We start from the raw sequence: 17,319 nt of genomic DNA on the forward strand, positions 1-17,319 counted from the left end.
AAAGGTGCGGCCCGGGGCGAGCTCCACTCGTTCAGACCGACATTACAACCTGTCACTCATAATGATGGGATAGAGCAGATGGGTAACATATACGGACTTTACATCTTCCAAGGTGGCAAGTGATGACACTTACTGTTATGATACTGGTATTAGTATCTATCCAATTAGAAATCCCTGTCGTTGAAGGATCCGAATAGCGCTGCGCTAAAGGATTTGCAGTAACCTGATTCGATAGTTATAGGAGGGGCAAAAGCAGAATATTACATCATGTTCAAGTAGATGTTGTAGGCCAAGTACTGACAAATGACGGTCCAGATGGCAATGAGCCAGTTCAAGAGGAAGAGCCCTTGGTGATATCTGAACCTTTAATCTGTCAGGGAAGTAGCCCGAGAGGGAGTTTGTTGGCTGCGGCAGTAAATTTGGTGTGTAGCATTCGAGCAAATATTTTCTCCAAGATATCAAAGAGTCAGGAAGACGGGGTGAAGCATCTCAGGTAGATGTATCAGAGTGTTGACTGTTGACCTGAGTGAGATATTGTCTCCAGGGCTTAGCTACTTTCAATCAATCAAAATCTGAGTGATGCAAGCAGCAAACGCAAACACAAACGCTGCCACAATGATATTGTCAAATCCTCTTTAATCCTCTATAAAACCCATCATGTCCATTCTCCTTTAACAGGAACCTTGCAACTCTCGTCTTCATCCGTCCATCATCTCTACTTACAAAATTGACAGATAAAGCTTCCCATCTTTTTTTCTCTTCACTTATGACCAAGGAAGTGAGCGTCGCCGCTTCTAATGAGGCCTCGTTGGCCCTAGAGAAGACGGCACTAGGCACAGATCTCATAAAACGGCGTCTCAACCAGGTCGCCCAAGTTCGGGCCCGTGGCGTGGGTGATCATATCTCCCTCCCACAGATTGTAGTGTGCGGAGATCAATCAACTGGAAAGAGCTCGGTTTTGGAGGGCATCACTGGAGTGCCATTCCCACGCAAAGATGGTTTGTGTACCAGATTTGCCACGGAGATTATCCTTCGACATGAGCCTGATTCGGAATATTCGATTATCGCCTCTATCATCCCGCATGCCTCTCAAGATGAGGCAGCTGTTGCTAGACTCCAGAATTACACTCGCAGACTGTCTGGATATGAGGAGCTTGCAGACGTCATTGAGGAGGTCTCAAAGGAACTGGGTCTCCTACACGGAAGATGAAAATGCACCCGCTTTTGTAGCAGATATGCTGCGAATTGAAGTCACTGGACCTACGGGTCTTCATCTCACAATTGTTGATCTTCCTGGTTTGATTGAGGGGTCCGAAGATGAACATGCTGTTCAGCTTGTTGGGAATCTTGTCAATAAATATCTCAAAGAATTGCGCACCATCATTCTTGCAGTTCTCCCAGCAGGGAGTGACGTTGAAACCCAGCCAATCATCCGACGCGCAAGATCTTTTGACCGAAATGGGGAGCGAACCGTTGGAATCATCACGAAGCCCGATCTCATCAACCGTGGCACTGAAGATCGAATCGCAGCGTTGATGCAAAATCGGGGTCCAGTCAAGATTGATCTAGACTTTTTTCTCCTTAAAAATCCAAGTCCGGAGCAGCTTGCCAGGGGGATTTCCGCCGAAGAGCGCCATACTGAAGAAGAGGAGTACTTCAAAAGCGCAGAGTGGAAAAATCAGGGCCTGGATCCCAGTCGGATTGGCGCCAGATCCTTGCGTTCCTATTGCGAAAACCTTCTTGAGAGACATCTTGAAAGGGAGTTGCCTAAAGTTCGAGATGAGATCACGAAGTTAGTGCAAGACTTTCGACGCGAGCTTGCATTTCTGGGCGAGGAAAGAAGTACTGCCACGAGTCAGCGGCTATGCCTTGCAAAGCTTAGCTCTGAATTCTATCAAATTGTGCATAATGCAAGTTATGGTCATTACTATGATTATGGTACTCATTTCTTCGATGCTAATTCGAAGAAACGTGCGCACCATCGACTACGTGCTTTGGTTCATGAGCTCAACTCGGATTTCGCAGATTATATGCGGGGGTCGTCTCATAAGCGCCAGATCGAGGGAGATCAGTCTGAAGTTCTCTCTGATGATGATTTTGAGAATCATTTCCATAAACTTCCACCTCCGGTGGAAGTATCCTTGGAGGAATTCAACCAGTGGATCATGACGGTGAGTTGATATATATTTTTGATGAGAAAGTCAGGTTAAATTGATACTCCATGATCAGGGCTATAAAAGCACTCGAGGACTAGAGCTGCCCAGCAGTTATAACCACAATCTGTTGTCCCATCTGTTTCATGAACAAGCTAGTCGCTGGCCGAAAATTGCGGACACCCATGTCCGGCATATTCATTTCCATGTCGCAAATTTTCTGACTGATACGCTCGCCCATGTGGTGAAAGATGAATATCTGCGGTTCCAGCTGCAGAAAAGAATACAAACCTCGTGCAAAACGAACCTACAAGAAGCACTGCACGAGTTGAGCAAAATCTGCGCGGATGAGGAAATGCAGCCCATCACGTACAATCATTACTTCACGGACAATATCCAAACAATGCGACACAATACGACAAAACAGGATATGAAGAAGGTTCTGGACAAATTCATGCCATTGCAAGGTAGCTGGCAAGGGAACTGCACTTCTACGGACATGTAAGGAGGCTTCCAACGCCCTATCCTCATATTACAAGGTAGCGATGAAGACCTTTGTCGACAACGTTTGTCGCCAAGTGGTGGAGCGCCACATTATGCAAAAGCTTCCATTAATTTTTGAACCGACAGCCGTTAGCTGCATGTCAGATGAAGAGCTTGCTCGCATTACCACGGAGCCGGAGCAGAATGTGAGGCGGCGAAAAGAACTCCAGTCTTTGGTTAATGCGCTTGAAAAAAGCCTTGAAGATCTGGAGTATTGATAGACTTGAACCAGGCTGAATTTCTTTACACATTTGCTCATATCACCAAGGAAAAATCAAGCTGCGAAAAGAGCCACAGACTTGGCCAAGGCGCTTGGGAAAAAAAAGCCATGTTCACATTTGCTTGGAATTGGTTCTTCTTTGTGCTTCGTTATTTATTTCAATATGGATTGAATAGTTGAGAAGGCCCGCAACAACAAATGCTTATTATTTTCTATGACTCTCCTTCGGCTGCGTGGTCGAATAACTTATCATGGCTCTTCGATGATGATGATGATGATGGTTATTGGGATTCGATTATCGTTTAGTACCGCATCAAAGTTGACTGTAAGTAAGTACAAAGGGACATTGAAATTAATCGAGACAGATGAGATTCGTAGGCAATCGCTAATAATCAGATACATCGGTCACTCATGGTGACTATGTTAACTCCATATACACCAGACCTGACTCCGCTTCCCAGTGTAATTCTTTGCGACTCCATCCACCAGGTCCTCTATGTTTCATGTTTTCATCTTCTTCACTTTCACTCATCGCTCAGAATATCCCTGATAATTGCATACAGATCTTTCGCAACAGCCTCATTGGGAACCTATGCCAAACGTGGCTTAGCACTCTGATGGTAGAGAGGGGCGTACAGGAAAACTTACACGCAGCAATAGGGGAATCGTGCGACCTTCTTCATTGCTGGCCAGGAAGAGTTGCTTAGTAGTGGGCTCCTGGTCCGCAATATCGCCACATTTCATGCCCTTGAAGATCGGGCTGTTCAGTATAACGCGCATGTTGCCGTCAGCGCGCATGATCATGCGGCCGGTCTGTTTGCCGGTGTCTTTATCCCGAACATTGACTTTGAAGGTGCCCGAGCCACGCTCTTTCCACTCCCCGTTTGAGAAGTGGAACAGCTTACCCTTAGAAGAGAAAGCAGTCTCCTCGCCCTCTTCGCCAGTCTCGACTGTATCATGTCAGCAAGGGTCACAAAAGAATGGAAATATCGGAGTCTAATCCTTACTGGTCTGCTCGTAGAAGCGCTCATCAGTTTTGTCAGCCTCGAAGGTGCTAGTCTCCTCGCCCTCCTCGTCACTCTCCTCCTCCTCTTCGGACTCCTCGGCCCCGATTGCCTTGGGCTTCGACTCTCCGAAGGTCGCAGGGGCATTGGGAGATGCGAAGTTGGTCAGACCGGCGGACTTACCAGGAGCGCCGAATCCACCGCCAACTCCTGCAAACCCGCTTCCCAGAGCGCCGAAGCCTGTGGCGCCCGAGGCTGATCCAAAGACCGAAGTGCCGGTGCCGGACTTGAAAACAGACGAGGTTGAAGAACCGAGTGCACTAAATGGTGAGTTCTCGGAGCCGGCGAAAGAACCGAGAGTTGAGGAGGCGAACGCGGAGGAGGAAGCCGGCTTTTCGTTGGTCGAATTTTCCTGCGCCTTGGAACCTCCAAGTGAAGCAAATGGGGAATTCGTGGATGCGCTTCCAAATGCGCTCTGAGCAAATGCCTAAGATGAAAGTGATTAGAACGTGAGAAATTGAGTGATGCGAATATCAAAGAATATTTGAAATTACCTTGTTGACGTTCGTTTCACGTTCCTGCGAACTATCACGTTGTCGCTTCTTCTCCGGCGAGTCTTCGGTCTTCACGGCGACATCCGTGGACTTCTTAGAAGTTCCATCCTCAAGCTGCTCGCGGCTTCGCTTCTTTGTGAGGGCTTTTGGAGATTCGTCGTTCATCGCGTCGGTCGACCGAGTCTTGGGATCCTGCAAAAACTTGTTGGTATCATTCTTTCCTTCAACAATATGTGAATCCACCGAATCGTTATCCGAAGAAATGGAAATGATCTCAACCTCCGACTCTGAGGTAAGGTCGATGACCTCGGCCTCTAGCTCCGGGGTCAATGTTGGTCGACGTCCAATGACAGGCACAGGCTCAGCCACTGCAGATGTAGGCACGGTGAATTGGGGGCCATCGAAGATTCCCGGGTGAATGAGTTCCTCGAGCTCCCAGGTGACTTCCATGAGAGCGCTTGCCATGCCCTCTAGTTTCTGGGAGATGGCTTGAAGCTTGCGGGCTGTGTCTCTGAACTCTCGGGGAACACCATGCAGGGAGGACTTGTCGGAGGTCGAGTAGAGGGAAGATTTTTCCGAGGCCATGTTCGCAGGGGCAGCCAGTTCGGAATCCTGGTAGGAAGGGAGACTCACGTATGTTTCGTTGTCAATGCTGACGCGCTCTTGCTTCACAGCAACTTCTGGTGTAGTCTCGCGCGATCGCTTGCGTCGGTCGTCTCCGTTCTCGTTGGGGTCTTCGGTGTCGTCGCGGGATTCTTCAAAGGAGCGCTTTCTGCTGCTGCCATTCTCCGTGGCTGAAGGAGCGGTCGAGGTATGGGAGGTGGTTTGCGGGGTGGGGTCGATAGAGGTCTCTTTGAGTTGCTTGCGGACGGGGCGCTCGCCGTCGTCGGAGAGTGGGGATTGGGCACGTCCGGTCACTAAAGCAAAATCAACTCATCAGAAACAAGACATTTCAAGTAGAACAGGATATAGTGATAGGGCTTGTCACATGCAAAGGCGCATGAGACAAATGCGCAACCTGTGAGAAAGAGCAGCCAGTGGTCACTCAACAGAGGCTGCCTACTCGCTGGGCCTGCCTGGTTGTTTTGCTTGGCCGTGAGCACCGCCGTGCGATGTCGGCAGGTGCGCACCTCGTTGGCACCGGACTCACAGGGGGAAATTTGCTCCAGGAAGTGAAGACTTACAGTCAGCTGGGACACTTGGCTCATCCGAGGCGGAGGCCATGGCTCACAGTTCCTCGCAGGCCGAGGACTGATTGAAGAGGTTTGAAGTAGGTACTCTAGCTACCCACAGGTTTGGGGTGACAGGTGAGGATGTGAATGTGAGAGGATATTAGAAGATAAGCAATCACAGGTCAATACCAGAAAGATTCAGACCAGCAGAATCAGAGTCAAGCGTGTGGAACGGCTGAAGGAAGGGAAAGGAAGAAAGGTGAAAGGAGGAAACCGAATATAAAGTGTTGTCCCGGTCACCGCTCCGGGCCCCGCAGTGCCTGGAAGCGCTTGGGTGTCGGCCTCAACAGGCATCGCACACGAACAATTGGAACAGCCAGGAACAGCCTTGATTGTCACTGGGGTGATCGCTGCTGATCAGCACTGAGCTTCGTGCGCCAGACTGAATATCGGGCGTTGTTCGCACCTTCTATGCATAGAGTTCCTGCCTGCCAGGCCATGCAATGTCTAAAGGGAACTAGTTCACACCGCAGCCTGGAGTCAAACAATATACCCCATTTGGTTCATATAATGAGATCTAGGCTGCACCAAAGAACTGTGAACATGGAACCTTATTGATTCCTCCTACACTCTGTTTCAACTAGTCCCTAGGGTAATACTTGGGCAAGACCAAAGCCAGATAACCCAGTCACCCCAACCTGTACATATGAGAGTTTGTAAGACCACTTGCGCTGCCTGCCGTATGCCAATACTCCTATCCTCAAATGTATCTCCCAGACAGACATAAACCACTGAAATTCTCGATACTCATGAATTGCGGAAGTCATTGTAGCAAAGCAGCAGACATGGATATCTTTTAGCTCGCTATAGAGATGAGTTAAGACATAAGGAGCTGATCACCTCAGGCCCACGAAATCAGTATTGAACATTTGCTATGACAAGTCGCTAGACAAAAACAAAGAAAACCTAGTTAGGTATACAAGGGTCAATTGCAATAGAAGGCTGCAAGGTTGGTCCACTGGACTCGCAACCCAACGTAGCAGGCCGAGGCCGATCTTTGGCTCTTCTCATGGAAAAACAAAAAGCCACACAAGCCCTCAACTAATAAAACAGAGGCATCCAATCGCAATATAGAAGACAAAGAGTGGATAAACCGCAATACCAACTCGGTTTCGGAGCACACCCGAGCCGCCCAGGATGCTGACTCCGGCAGCCAGTGACCATGCAACAAGAACAAGGTAGACCGGTATTCTGGCGATGGTTGGCAGGCCCAATGCACTGAGGAGAGCGGCAATGACAAGGGGAAATAGCGTGTAACCGATGATACAGATGGACTGGAAGAAAGAACTAGAGGTTGAGATACAGTAGTCAGCACAGCCCGGTGATATGAGAAGAATCAAAAGGGAAAGATCAACAAAACACACATCTTGCCACCAAGGAGTTTGATTTGAAGAGTAACAGCCGCTTCTCCAAGCCAGACAATACAGAAGACACCGGAGAATACCAGCGACGACTGATCTCCCTTCGCGATGGATAGGAACAAACTCAGGACCAAGCAGAAAATCAACGGGCCCCTAAAAACATCATTAGCTCATGACGTAGTCTTTGATTGACCAGGAAAGAGGACGTAGCATACCAAAGGTCCCAATCACGCAAGCCTTCGCTCATGCCGCCCTGCAAGACCACGTCGGCATCTGGCCAGCGACCCACGATCCCGCGTAGGTTGCGGCCAAATCCAGATGCCTCGCCTCTTTCGGCGGCATCGCCCATACCCCCTCCGCTGCGCTGCATCATGCCTCCCAGCAGATACTTGGGCCACAGCACTTGGCGCATCTTCTCCCAGACCGCGAGCAGATCTCGCGATAAGGTCGCCCAAACGCTCTCGTCGATGGTATTCTGAGTCGCACGGCGGTCTTCACCCGGGATGGAGGAAGTCAGATAGTTGCCATAACCCGACGCTCGGCCACCGCGGGCGCCGGAGTCGGATTCGATGTTGCCTCGTAGAGGGGCTGTATCAGAGGTCTCGTGAAGAGGGTCGTCTGCCTCGATAGCTAGAGGATAGGGTGGCATATAAGCAAACAGCGATCAAGGACAACTAAATGAATATGGGGGCTATGAGAGGATACATACCATCGTCGGCATCAATCAAATCATCGTCCAGGAGAGACTCGTCATCGTGAAAGTCGCCATGAGCATGGCCCGGTTGTACACTAGCCATGTTATGCGATCGAGGTTGTGTGAGAGGGGAGTTTCGAGATTTAGTGCTGGAGCATCGCTTCCTTGCAAGGGCGTCGAGAGAACAAGCTCAGAGGAGCAGGGCAATTACTGTTGGTGGTGAAGCTGTCCCGGAAAGGCTAGAGTGGCATCTGGGCACGTTACGTCGCCCGCGGCGTTGGTCCTTGCGCGTCTTACCTAAACATCCTCAGGCACGGCGGCACTGCTAGTTTGAAGTGAACTAACTACTTCACTACTCGCAAATGGTGATGACATCTCTATTTCCCACGCTAATCCAACATGCAATAATATTAGAAATTATGCTAGATCTTGGTAATTTGAGAGTTTGAACTAGGAAGTTTACGGAAAATCAAATTAATTGCCTTCAAGCCCTGACTGTTCATTCGGATTAGGTGCATAGATATGCAACCATGCAGGAGGCCAATGTGATGAGGGTTGCTGTTTTAGAATTCTCCTTGTCAGGACTAAATCTGACAATAGCATGGGACGATCTTATGTTCTATACTCATATTTTATTGCTCACCAGCTTCTTTATGAAGGGGGAATCGGGCATTATTCGTAGCCCATCAATCCCATTGATGAAAGGATAGTAAGAAGCCCGTCCATGGTGAGGCATGTCTGGCCAAGGAGTATAATTGATGCGATGTAGCCGGGGGGCGAGTATGTGTCGATATTACAGCATTCTAAGATACTGTACATGAGATAACGAGCTGTCCCACAATCTCTTATCACTGCATCGGCTTGGATCAGGTATATTCACTACATGGGTCGAATTCGGTTTGAATTTTTTTTCTTAAGACCTCGATTGGTAGACAAGTCATCATGATAGGATATTTTTCAGAAGCAAGAAGAATCGAGAGAGATGGGAGGCAAAATTCCGATGTGGTGAAATCGACTTGAAGGGCAAGAGGACTAGAACATTACTTAGGCTCGTGATCGCAATGTCCACATCCTTTCCTTTTTTTGCTTCCCTTCGATATGCTTCGCTTATATTTTAGCTTCGGAGGAACAACGTAGCGGTCAGTTTGAGCCCTCTGTGTCCCAAATAGCCGTTTGCTTTTTTTTTTTTCTTCTTTTCATATAATTTTGGCACGAGAGTACAATTTTTCAGCTAGAGTCTTGTCGCATAGAAATTTTTTGGTGTCAATGACAAATAACATAGACCATAAATTGGAATTTCATTACATACTTCTTTCATTGGAAACGTATGGTTCTTCTTGGTAGACGTCGTAGTTGTACCGACTTCCTGGATGGTCATCCCGGAGTTCCTTCTGGCCCTTCCCAAAGATCTTCTCGCGCGCCGTAAGAGGCTCCTCCGACTCAGACGGAAGCTCTGGATACAGGCCGCGCTTCCTCAGTTCCGGAATAACCAAGTCAATGAGATCCTCAAAAGTGCCCGGGGTGGTCACATAGCCGATATTGAAGCCATCGAGGTCTGCCTCTCGGATCCAACGCTCCATCTCATCGGCCACAGTCGTTGGGCTCCCAATTGCAACCGGACCCAGTCCGCCAATAGCAGCTTTCTCAGCGACTATCCGAGGCGTCCAGCGCGGTACGTCCTTGCTGGTCTTGAGCAGGGAATCCAGGAGACTGGTTATCCTTCCTGCCTCCAGAGAATCAGCGGCAGTGATCTCCTGGTCCAATGGAATCTTCGAGATATCAATGCCTGTCCAGCCACTGAAAAGCACCAACCCGCCAATGACAGATGCGTATTTCTTCAATTCTGCATATTTCTCCCACGCCTCTTCATCCGTTCGCCCCACAATTGGTGTGAATGTCCCAAAGAACTTGATCGACTGCGGATCGCGGCCATTTTCCGCTGCTAGTTTGCGAATATTCTGGATTTTGGGCAGCAGCACTTCCGGGGAGTGTGAAGAGACAAAGATGGCCTCCGCATGGGTTGAAGCAAACGCAGACCCAGCGGGCGATGTACCCGCTTGGAAAAGGAATGGGGTCCGTTGGGGTGAAGGGTCAACGATATGACGCGTGCTGAGGGAGTAAAACTTCCCCTGGTGGTTGATTTCACGAACTTTATCCGGATTCACATACGAGTCGTTTGCTGGGTCGGGAAAGAGGGCGTCTGGTGCCCAGGAACCATTCCATAGCCTGTAAGCAGAGACTTTGATTAGCTTTTACTTCTATCCTTTTCCTTTGCACTTTGATATTGAACAGCATTTTCACATACTTATAGAGCACTCGCAGGAACTCATCTGCCTGTGCATACCGTTCATCATGCTCAATGGGGCTGTCGAGTCCAATCGCCTTGAACGCGGCCTTCTTGTAGGAGGTCACGATGTTCCATCCGATACGCCCGTTTGTCAGGTGGTCTAGAGTAGAAAACCGTTTGGCCAGCAAAAATGGCTGTTCAAAGGAAGTCGATGCTGTGATGCCGAACGCAAGGTTCTTAGTGACAGCAGCCATGGCCGAGATAGGCTTTCGAGGATATATTAGCCATTGACGTGCTGTGCTCTCCTGGTACTTTCTGATACCCAGCACTTACAATAGACGGGTCGGTCACCGGCCACTGCGCAGCTCGGCGAATGCATTCATCTAGCTTTCCTTCGTATGTATCATGGCCACCAGTGGTATCTGCCAGAAACAATGCATTTATACCCCCTCTTTCGAGGAGCTTTGCCAGCTCAACCCAGTACTCGAGCTTGCGTTTTGTCGCTGATTTGTCTTTTGGATTCTATACGGGTCAATAATTTGTCTTCGTCTTGAAGAGGAGAAGAAAATTACCTTCCACTGCCCCGGAGACAAATGTCCAACTGTCGACATATCGAATGCATTCAGCAAAATGTGCTTCTTGCCATGAGCATTGGCATTGGCATTGGAGACACCATCCTGGCCATCCGTTTCATTGGCGTCACCCATGACTTTAGAAGTATAAGGTGATAATATGACTCAATTGCTTCTTGCTAGCTGGATTTCGAAGGCCATATCCATATATACCGACCTGAAAAAATAGAGACAAGATCCGAGCCCCGCACTTCACGGCCCTGTCACCAACACTCTTTTGCCCATTCGGAGAGTTTCTCACGCCATACGATCCAACCAAGACTCGGGAAACCCCCGAGCGCATGGAGAAAATGTCCGGAGCACCAACTTCTCTTGTGGAAGGGGCCCAGGGTGTCTTGGAGAGGACACATTCGCAATCTTCTCCACAGCAGGCGCAACTACCCCCTCACTACGCCCATCAGTACTTCTCGGATTCTCCCATTCTTGGCACTGAAATCCCGGGTCTCACCAAATTTCATTCTCCGGTGCTTTGGGGGCATCGGAGGACGAATGATGAGAGGCTGGAGAGCTTGTCATCGGGGTTGCGATGGCGTGACTGCCACCCATTAGGTGCCCAGCACCATTTGAACAATACTATGAAACAATTCTCTGTAATCCGCAATTTCAACGATGCAAAGCGATAATCAACCAGTTAATGATTTTGTGAAGGGCGACAAATTGAGAGCTTCTCATTTGTAGGTCGTCCATCGAAACATTCACGATAAAGTGCAAAGCCCCAAGAGAACAGCATAAACCTGAACCGGCAATTTAAACAAAGTACACACCGTGCTTATTTCGTCTAATGGCATAATGGCTTTCAATATCTTTTGTAGTGTTCTTTTTCAGATAAAGCAACAAACGAACAAACAGACACTCTATTCCTTTCTAGTAACCCTACTCTCATGAACCCCAGACTCGAGGTTGCTCGAATCATACACACTCTCCGTGCTAGAGAGACTACTATTCCTGGCCCTCTCTCTTCTATGAACTGTTAAGTTCTGTGCCAAAAACATGTTTATAGGGGAATGAACGTACTCTTTCCGAGAAATGAAGAATTGAACCACATGCGCAAGCGCAATCAAGCATATCGCATTACCAAGAACGAAAGAGTAGCCTTTCGTGAAGCGTGGCCCTTCAACCGTCTTAAATACCAGCAACGGCGTCCACGCCGTCGTGGACTGTGCAATCATATTAACCGTGACTAGTGTCAAGGCCCTCTCAACCGGTGAGGCCCGTAACTGGCTATTAATCCAGCCATAGAGAACGCTTGACATAGCGACCGCGGAATATGTGGTGAAGAAGGCAAACCACAGTGCAGACTCGGGAACATCCCAGATGACAAGGATCGTGACGCCAATGATGTTCCATACATGTGCGGCCGTGATAGCCCATGCCGGGCCGAGGAGCAAGTCGGAGGCGAAGCACACGAAAAGTGTGTAGAAGATTCCGAGGCCGGGTGAGATGGATGCAAGCTCGTTCAGGCGGCTGGTCGAGTACCGTTCCAGGCTCTTCAGCCAGAGCAGGTATCCACCAGCACTCGTGTTAGTACTTCCGTTCCAGAAGAAGATATTGAGCCAGAGCAAGGCCCAGAACCTCCAGTTGCGACCAACCTTGAGCATGGTGCGCCATGTAACTGGATCCTCTTTGACACTATGTTCGGCCCGCTCGAGACGCGTCTTTGCGAGCTGAACATCTTTGTCCTTGAGAATGAATCTGTTCGGCTTATCTGGCGTTCCTGGCAGAATGAAGTAGCCAAGGATGGCAATTGGTATAGTGATGATGGCGCAGATAATATACATCCATCTCCAGCCAGCTAGACCATTGACTCCATCTAACCGGCTAGATGCTCCAGCTTGGATGAGGCTTGCTGTTAATGTGCCTAGGGTGAGACCGACATAGAAGCATCCCCCACGACGAGCGATTTCATCGCTGCGATACCAAGAGCCTTGTACACTGATCAGTATGAGTTACCATTTTTAAGATCAGATAGACATCTACCGAAGATATAGTGCATTCCAGGATAGTAGGCGGCCTGCAGCTTAAATTAGCAATCTGATCTTTGTCAAATGCAGTCCTGCACCGGCCTAGATTACCTCAAACCAACCGACTAAGAACCTATAGGCAGCCAATTCAGCATAAGATGTAGCTCGGTACTGCACCAATGTGAAGATGCCCCACGCGACATCCATGAACGGAATGATCCAGGACATAGGAAGCTTCGTGAACAGGTACGCAAAGGGGAGCTGGCCTATAACGGCACCAATGGTATACATTGTCTGTAGCTGAACCAGCTCATTGCCATGAAGACCCAAGTCTTCTTTGAGTCCGGACACATAGGCATTATCTGCCGGGAACTGGTTAATTCTCCGCTAAGTGAATAGACATGGAGCCTGCTCACTTAGATTCGCCTGATCAATGTACTTGGTCCAGTACGCTAAAAATGCGTACGGGACAATCAGCAAGTCCAGCTTGAGAATGAGCCTTCTCTCCTCCTTCGTATCTTGATCTGCAAACCATTGCAGATGGTACCATTTTCGACGTTTCTGGGGTACTGTCATTGTCAGATTCCAGCTCTTGTCTGTTTGAATATTTAGAAAGGAGACCAAAAAAACTCTTGATGGAATCTGTTATCTAATGTTTACTGGGCTGAAGCTTTAGGTACATATTTCAACACTGTTTGCCCAACATGCTGCAAGTTGTCACTGCGGGTGGCTATTGCGTGACTGCAGGAAAAAACGAAGGCAGAGAGGTCCTTGGCTTAGTACCGAAAGGCAATCAATGCGCCCTCTTTAAACCCTCAAATGCGGCATCTACAAAGATAGGAGCTAGCATTGGCATTCTTTAGTGTCCAAGATGCATATTCCACAGCAAGTGTCAGAAAGTGGAGCGAAGACGTGCTTTGGTTTAGCTTCGAACAGCCACGAGCTTGAATTCTCGTAAAGAACATAGAGAAACGAATACAAGTATTGTAATATGTGACAATATTGAGTGAAATTTGGTCCAATATATCCATCCCCATGATAAGTACAAATGCAAGATAATAGATGCAGCTGGAAAACGCCGTTTGAACCAAATGCCTAATGTACAGTGTATTATACAGTTGTAGGGGCGACGTGAAAGACAAAGAAAGCCATGTGCTCAAATGAAGAATCCCCGTAAGAAATTATTTTTCGGGCTCACCGCGTAATGGAGTATCAGCCCGGGGCTCTCGCTTGGCTTCATTCTTCTCGGAGGATTCATGGGCCTCCTCCTCAAACTCTAGCGCTCGCTCTCTGAATGCGTTCCGTTGCGCGACCGTTGGGTGAATGGTCATTTTGGAGAACTTTTCAAACACATCTCTGTCGCAATACTTCTTCAGCATCGGCAAGTCGGATTTGAGAAGCTTTCGGTTTTCCTTAGAGATGAATGTCTCGTAAGGGGCGTTCAAAGTCTCGTCGACCAAACTACGGACACGAGTCATTAATTTGACGGCCCCTAAGCCGAAAATTACATTGGCGCCTCCGTGAGTTGCAACATTCCAGCGGGTCTTGGGAGCAGGCTTGCCCTGGTCCATTGCCTCGTGGAGCTGTGCGATGTGAGGACGAAGCGCCATGAGAGCCTTCAGGCGGAGCTCGGCCTGGAGCTTTTTTCCCTGAGTGGACAATTGACTTGGGGTTTTATCTTTCTCTCCCGACAACCCTCTCAAGTGTAGAAGGGTGTGAGGGCTGTCAGAGAGGGCCTGAATCAATTCCAGATATCCATCGAGGACTCGTGGATCGGGGAGAACCATAGCTTTTTGCATCAGGTTGAGAATTTCGGTGGCATGCAAGAGCACCGATGCATTACGGCGGTCACGACGACAGCTGGCAAGACCCACGTGGAACAATTTCCCACTGGCTTGTCCAGATGGAATGATCACGTCCCGCAAAACGTCAACAGTCCGTTTGCTAGCTCGTGCCAGGCGGAGAAGGCGGAGATACACAACTGCCGCAGCAGCATCAGGTTGGATGCGGTAGTCCCCAGTCTCTGACGTCAGAATATCCCAATAAGCATAACCCGCGGAAGAGCCTTGGGTTATATTGAAACAAGCATCCTCGATCATTGTGAGCTCTTTGTTGCCTGGTTTGAGATAGGATAGATCCTCAGACCCTGGGACAATCTGAGCAAAGAGGACGTCTGAATTCACTTCCTCATCCTCCTCGGCGGTTGGTTCCGGGGCTTCTTCTTTCAAAGGGGTGCTATCCAAACCAACAAATGGAACATCGTCTTCGACACTCGGTCCTGCAACGCCCCCAGCTTCCTGTGCCTGTCTGTGATGCGACATGATCCGAGAACGATATAATTCACGGGGCTGCTGTCCCGAAGAGGGCTTTTTGGCCAAAATGGGAATCCCCATCGTTTGATTGTAAAGGGCAAAGATGTCATAGAAATCCTGATCACGAGTACCATCCAGAAGTAGATTTGCCATGGCGTTCACCACATGATTGTCAATCGGGACCGCATCTTTCGTCCATCTGTAGACAACATCGGCCCATATCCGTTTCGCTTCTTTGACCATCTGAACTTGGCGAGCGGTGATCTTGTCCATTTTGGATGGATCTAAAGCCGATATATCATTGCGGGCGGCGTATTGCAGTGCTGACAAAATAATGGTGTAGGTTCGCATATCCGGTGCACCTGGCCCGTCTTCGGGGAGATCACCAGCAATACGCCACATCATGTTCAAGTTGTTGTGCCGTTGGCAAACGTGCAGCATCGCATTGGTATGAATGATGGTGGGCTCGACCGGAGAATTGGGGGCGAAAAGGGACTTATAGACACTATGCGCAAGGTTGACGGATGTTCGAGATTTTGGGGCGTCGGCGAAGCCTTTCAGCATGATAGTGAAGGTTGCGGCATTGGGTTTTCGATTGCGTTTTTTCATCTATCAAGACGAAAAAATTTCTTGTCAGCAAGACATTCCACATTGGACACCACCTGCTCTATAGATCTGTCGCGACAGAGGCAGACGCAATAGACCAACTCACATCATTAAAGAACTTGAAGGCAGCCTTCGGATGCCCTCGCTGCATGCAATAACTCAGAATATGATTCCAACCGACGCCGGTCTGAAAGCCTTGATTGTGTGCGTATCGGACTAGTGCCGCAGCCTTCGCGGGATCACCACTCTGTAGAATGCGCGCCACCCGGTCGCCTAGAGCACGGGGGTCTTGCAACCACTTCAGCTCCAACTCCAGAACGCCGCGCGGGATACTGCTTCCAGTATCGCCCGACGATGAGGCAATTTCCATCAGCAAAACGCCCTCTTGCTTCTCCTGGGGGCTTTTGGGTCTTTGCTTATGGCCGAATTGGACGTGGTCGTTGGCGTTTTCATCGTGGATGGATGGCGGCGTGGCTTGGGATTCGAGCAAAGATTCTTCGTTTTGGATAGGGGCCTCATCGGGAATCGTATTCGCATTCGAGTAAGGCCTTGAATTGAGCAGGCGATTCTGTACATCACGGGCATAAAATCCTGTGATTCCAGCCAGTCGTCGCGCGGCCAGTTGGCTGCGCAGAGCACTGCTCAAAGCCGACACCGGAAGCTGTAGCGCCATCGCCAGCTGCTCAGTCTGAAATTGAAATGAGTGCAGGTATGCCTTGTCATATGAAAACAAAAATATGAAGAGAAAACAGAGACTTTTGGCAACGATACACCCAATACGCCGCCGTAGACTCGATGGGGTTTTTCTCGAGTCTCGGAGTCGCAAACAATTTCTCGGGGGAGGTTCACTAGCCCCAATCTAGTTAGACCCTCCCCCTTATCGCTCAGGCATCATACTAGTGCCTGAGGCCGCCAACCACATGGCTGCGGCAGCACTAGAGCCCAAAGGAGTTTGGCTGCAGCGGCGGGCCGCTGGAGCGTGATGATTCCCCTCGCATGCTTACAACCCGCACACTAGTTCCCGGGGTCTCAACTGCGGTACGCCCTGGCCGGTTCCGGACCTGCGGCGGACTAGGGTGCTGCACCCTGCACACAAGCCGATGATGGTCGGTATATACACTACACATGCAGCCATGCAAGCCATGCATTAGCCATGAGGCATTGGGGTGATCTCCGTCTTTCCTGTATGTTTCCAGGGTCAACCATGTCCTTCCCAGCTAAATGTGATATAGAAGAGCAAGAGCGCGTGGAGGAAGTTGATTTTGATGCTGTTTTTTCGAGTGCCTTGATCATCTTCTCAAACCAATCGGTTAGAAAGATATCATAGACGCTGGCTTGCAAAGGATGTCCAGCAATACTTTCTTCCGGCCATGTAGGTGGTCTTGATTATGAGCAACATCAGAGATATGAATGCTCTGATTAAAGACAGCTTGAACATATCAAGCAAAAATCGCTTCAACCCCTCGACCCGCGGAGGGGACAAATTAATCGTATGCCTGTGTATCTCCAAAATTGTGCCCGGGCCCCAATCACATCCACCAGCCTAGGGCTCCTATTCCCGCGCTAAAACAAAAAAGAAAATCGGCTTTGGAGGGGGTGGGAGCTACTGGAAATTTTGCTTCTTTTAGCCGAAGCCACACAGCACAGGCCCTGGCGCGCTAGAGGTAATTAATCCTTCTCGAACAGACCAGTCCGGATGGCCTCCGAGTCTTAGCGCGCACCCTGATCTGCAGGGTACACGGCCCACGTGGTGGCCCTCT

General features: G+C 49.3%; 7 protein-coding genes across 7 annotated transcripts; 2 read left to right on the forward strand and 5 right to left on the reverse strand.

The window, feature by feature from the left end:
* Positions 1 to 766: 766 nt before the first annotated feature.
* N7462_011309 (dynamin family protein) lies at positions 767 to 2,658 on the forward strand (the record flags this gene model as incomplete). Its single annotated transcript, XM_057083023.1, has 3 exons — positions 767 to 1,190; positions 1,234 to 2,171; positions 2,230 to 2,658. The coding sequence occupies 3 exons, from the start codon at positions 767 to 769 to the stop codon at positions 2,656 to 2,658; spliced, it is 1,791 nt and encodes a 596-aa protein (XP_056928378.1).
* A 40-nt stretch (positions 2,659 to 2,698) lies between these two features.
* N7462_011310 (uncharacterized protein) lies at positions 2,699 to 2,914 on the forward strand (the record flags this gene model as incomplete). Its single annotated transcript, XM_057083024.1, has 1 exon — positions 2,699 to 2,914. The coding sequence occupies one exon, from the start codon at positions 2,699 to 2,701 to the stop codon at positions 2,912 to 2,914; it is 216 nt and encodes a 71-aa protein (XP_056928379.1).
* Positions 2,915 to 3,440: 526 nt separating this feature from the next.
* Positions 3,441 to 5,698, reverse strand: N7462_011311 (uncharacterized protein; the record flags this gene model as incomplete). Its single annotated transcript, XM_057083025.1, has 5 exons — positions 3,441 to 3,506; positions 3,565 to 3,866; positions 3,924 to 4,407; positions 4,475 to 5,391; positions 5,659 to 5,698. 5 exons carry the CDS (start codon positions 5,696 to 5,698, stop codon positions 3,441 to 3,443), a joined length of 1,809 nt encoding a protein of 602 aa, XP_056928380.1.
* A 1,045-nt stretch (positions 5,699 to 6,743) lies between these two features.
* On the reverse strand, positions 6,744 to 7,864 carry N7462_011312 (Yip1 domain protein; the record flags this gene model as incomplete). The annotated part of the gene is made up of 4 exons (XM_057083026.1): positions 6,744 to 6,993; positions 7,071 to 7,220; positions 7,283 to 7,697; positions 7,777 to 7,864. The coding sequence occupies 4 exons, from the start codon at positions 7,862 to 7,864 to the stop codon at positions 6,744 to 6,746; spliced, it is 903 nt and encodes a 300-aa protein (XP_056928381.1).
* Positions 7,865 to 9,062: 1,198 nt separating this feature from the next.
* Positions 9,063 to 10,755, reverse strand: N7462_011313 (xenobiotic compound monooxygenase, DszA family; the record flags this gene model as incomplete). The annotated part of the gene is made up of 4 exons (XM_057083027.1): positions 9,063 to 9,987; positions 10,067 to 10,314; positions 10,382 to 10,570; positions 10,621 to 10,755. 4 exons carry the CDS (start codon positions 10,753 to 10,755, stop codon positions 9,063 to 9,065), a joined length of 1,497 nt encoding a protein of 498 aa, XP_056928382.1.
* Positions 10,756 to 11,534: 779 nt separating this feature from the next.
* N7462_011314 (putative MFS transporter Seo1) lies at positions 11,535 to 13,235 on the reverse strand (the record flags this gene model as incomplete). The annotated part of the gene is made up of 5 exons (XM_057083028.1): positions 11,535 to 11,640; positions 11,695 to 12,604; positions 12,658 to 12,691; positions 12,753 to 13,003; positions 13,058 to 13,235. Coding segments are annotated over 5 exons (1,479 nt in total), but the record flags the coding sequence as incomplete, so codon positions are not given.
* A 587-nt stretch (positions 13,236 to 13,822) lies between these two features.
* Positions 13,823 to 16,232, reverse strand: N7462_011315 (pentatricopeptide repeat-containing protein; the record flags this gene model as incomplete). The annotated part of the gene is made up of 2 exons (XM_057083029.1): positions 13,823 to 15,562; positions 15,666 to 16,232. The coding sequence occupies 2 exons, from the start codon at positions 16,230 to 16,232 to the stop codon at positions 13,823 to 13,825; spliced, it is 2,307 nt and encodes a 768-aa protein (XP_056928384.1).
* Positions 16,233 to 17,319: the final 1,087 nt, after the last annotated feature.

The sequence above is a fragment of the Penicillium macrosclerotiorum genome (genome assembly GCF_028827735.1).
Source record: "Penicillium macrosclerotiorum strain IBT 26536 chromosome Unknown utg000011l_segment0_segment0, whole genome shotgun sequence".
Lineage (NCBI taxonomy): Eukaryota > Fungi > Ascomycota > Eurotiomycetes > Eurotiales > Aspergillaceae > Penicillium > Penicillium macrosclerotiorum.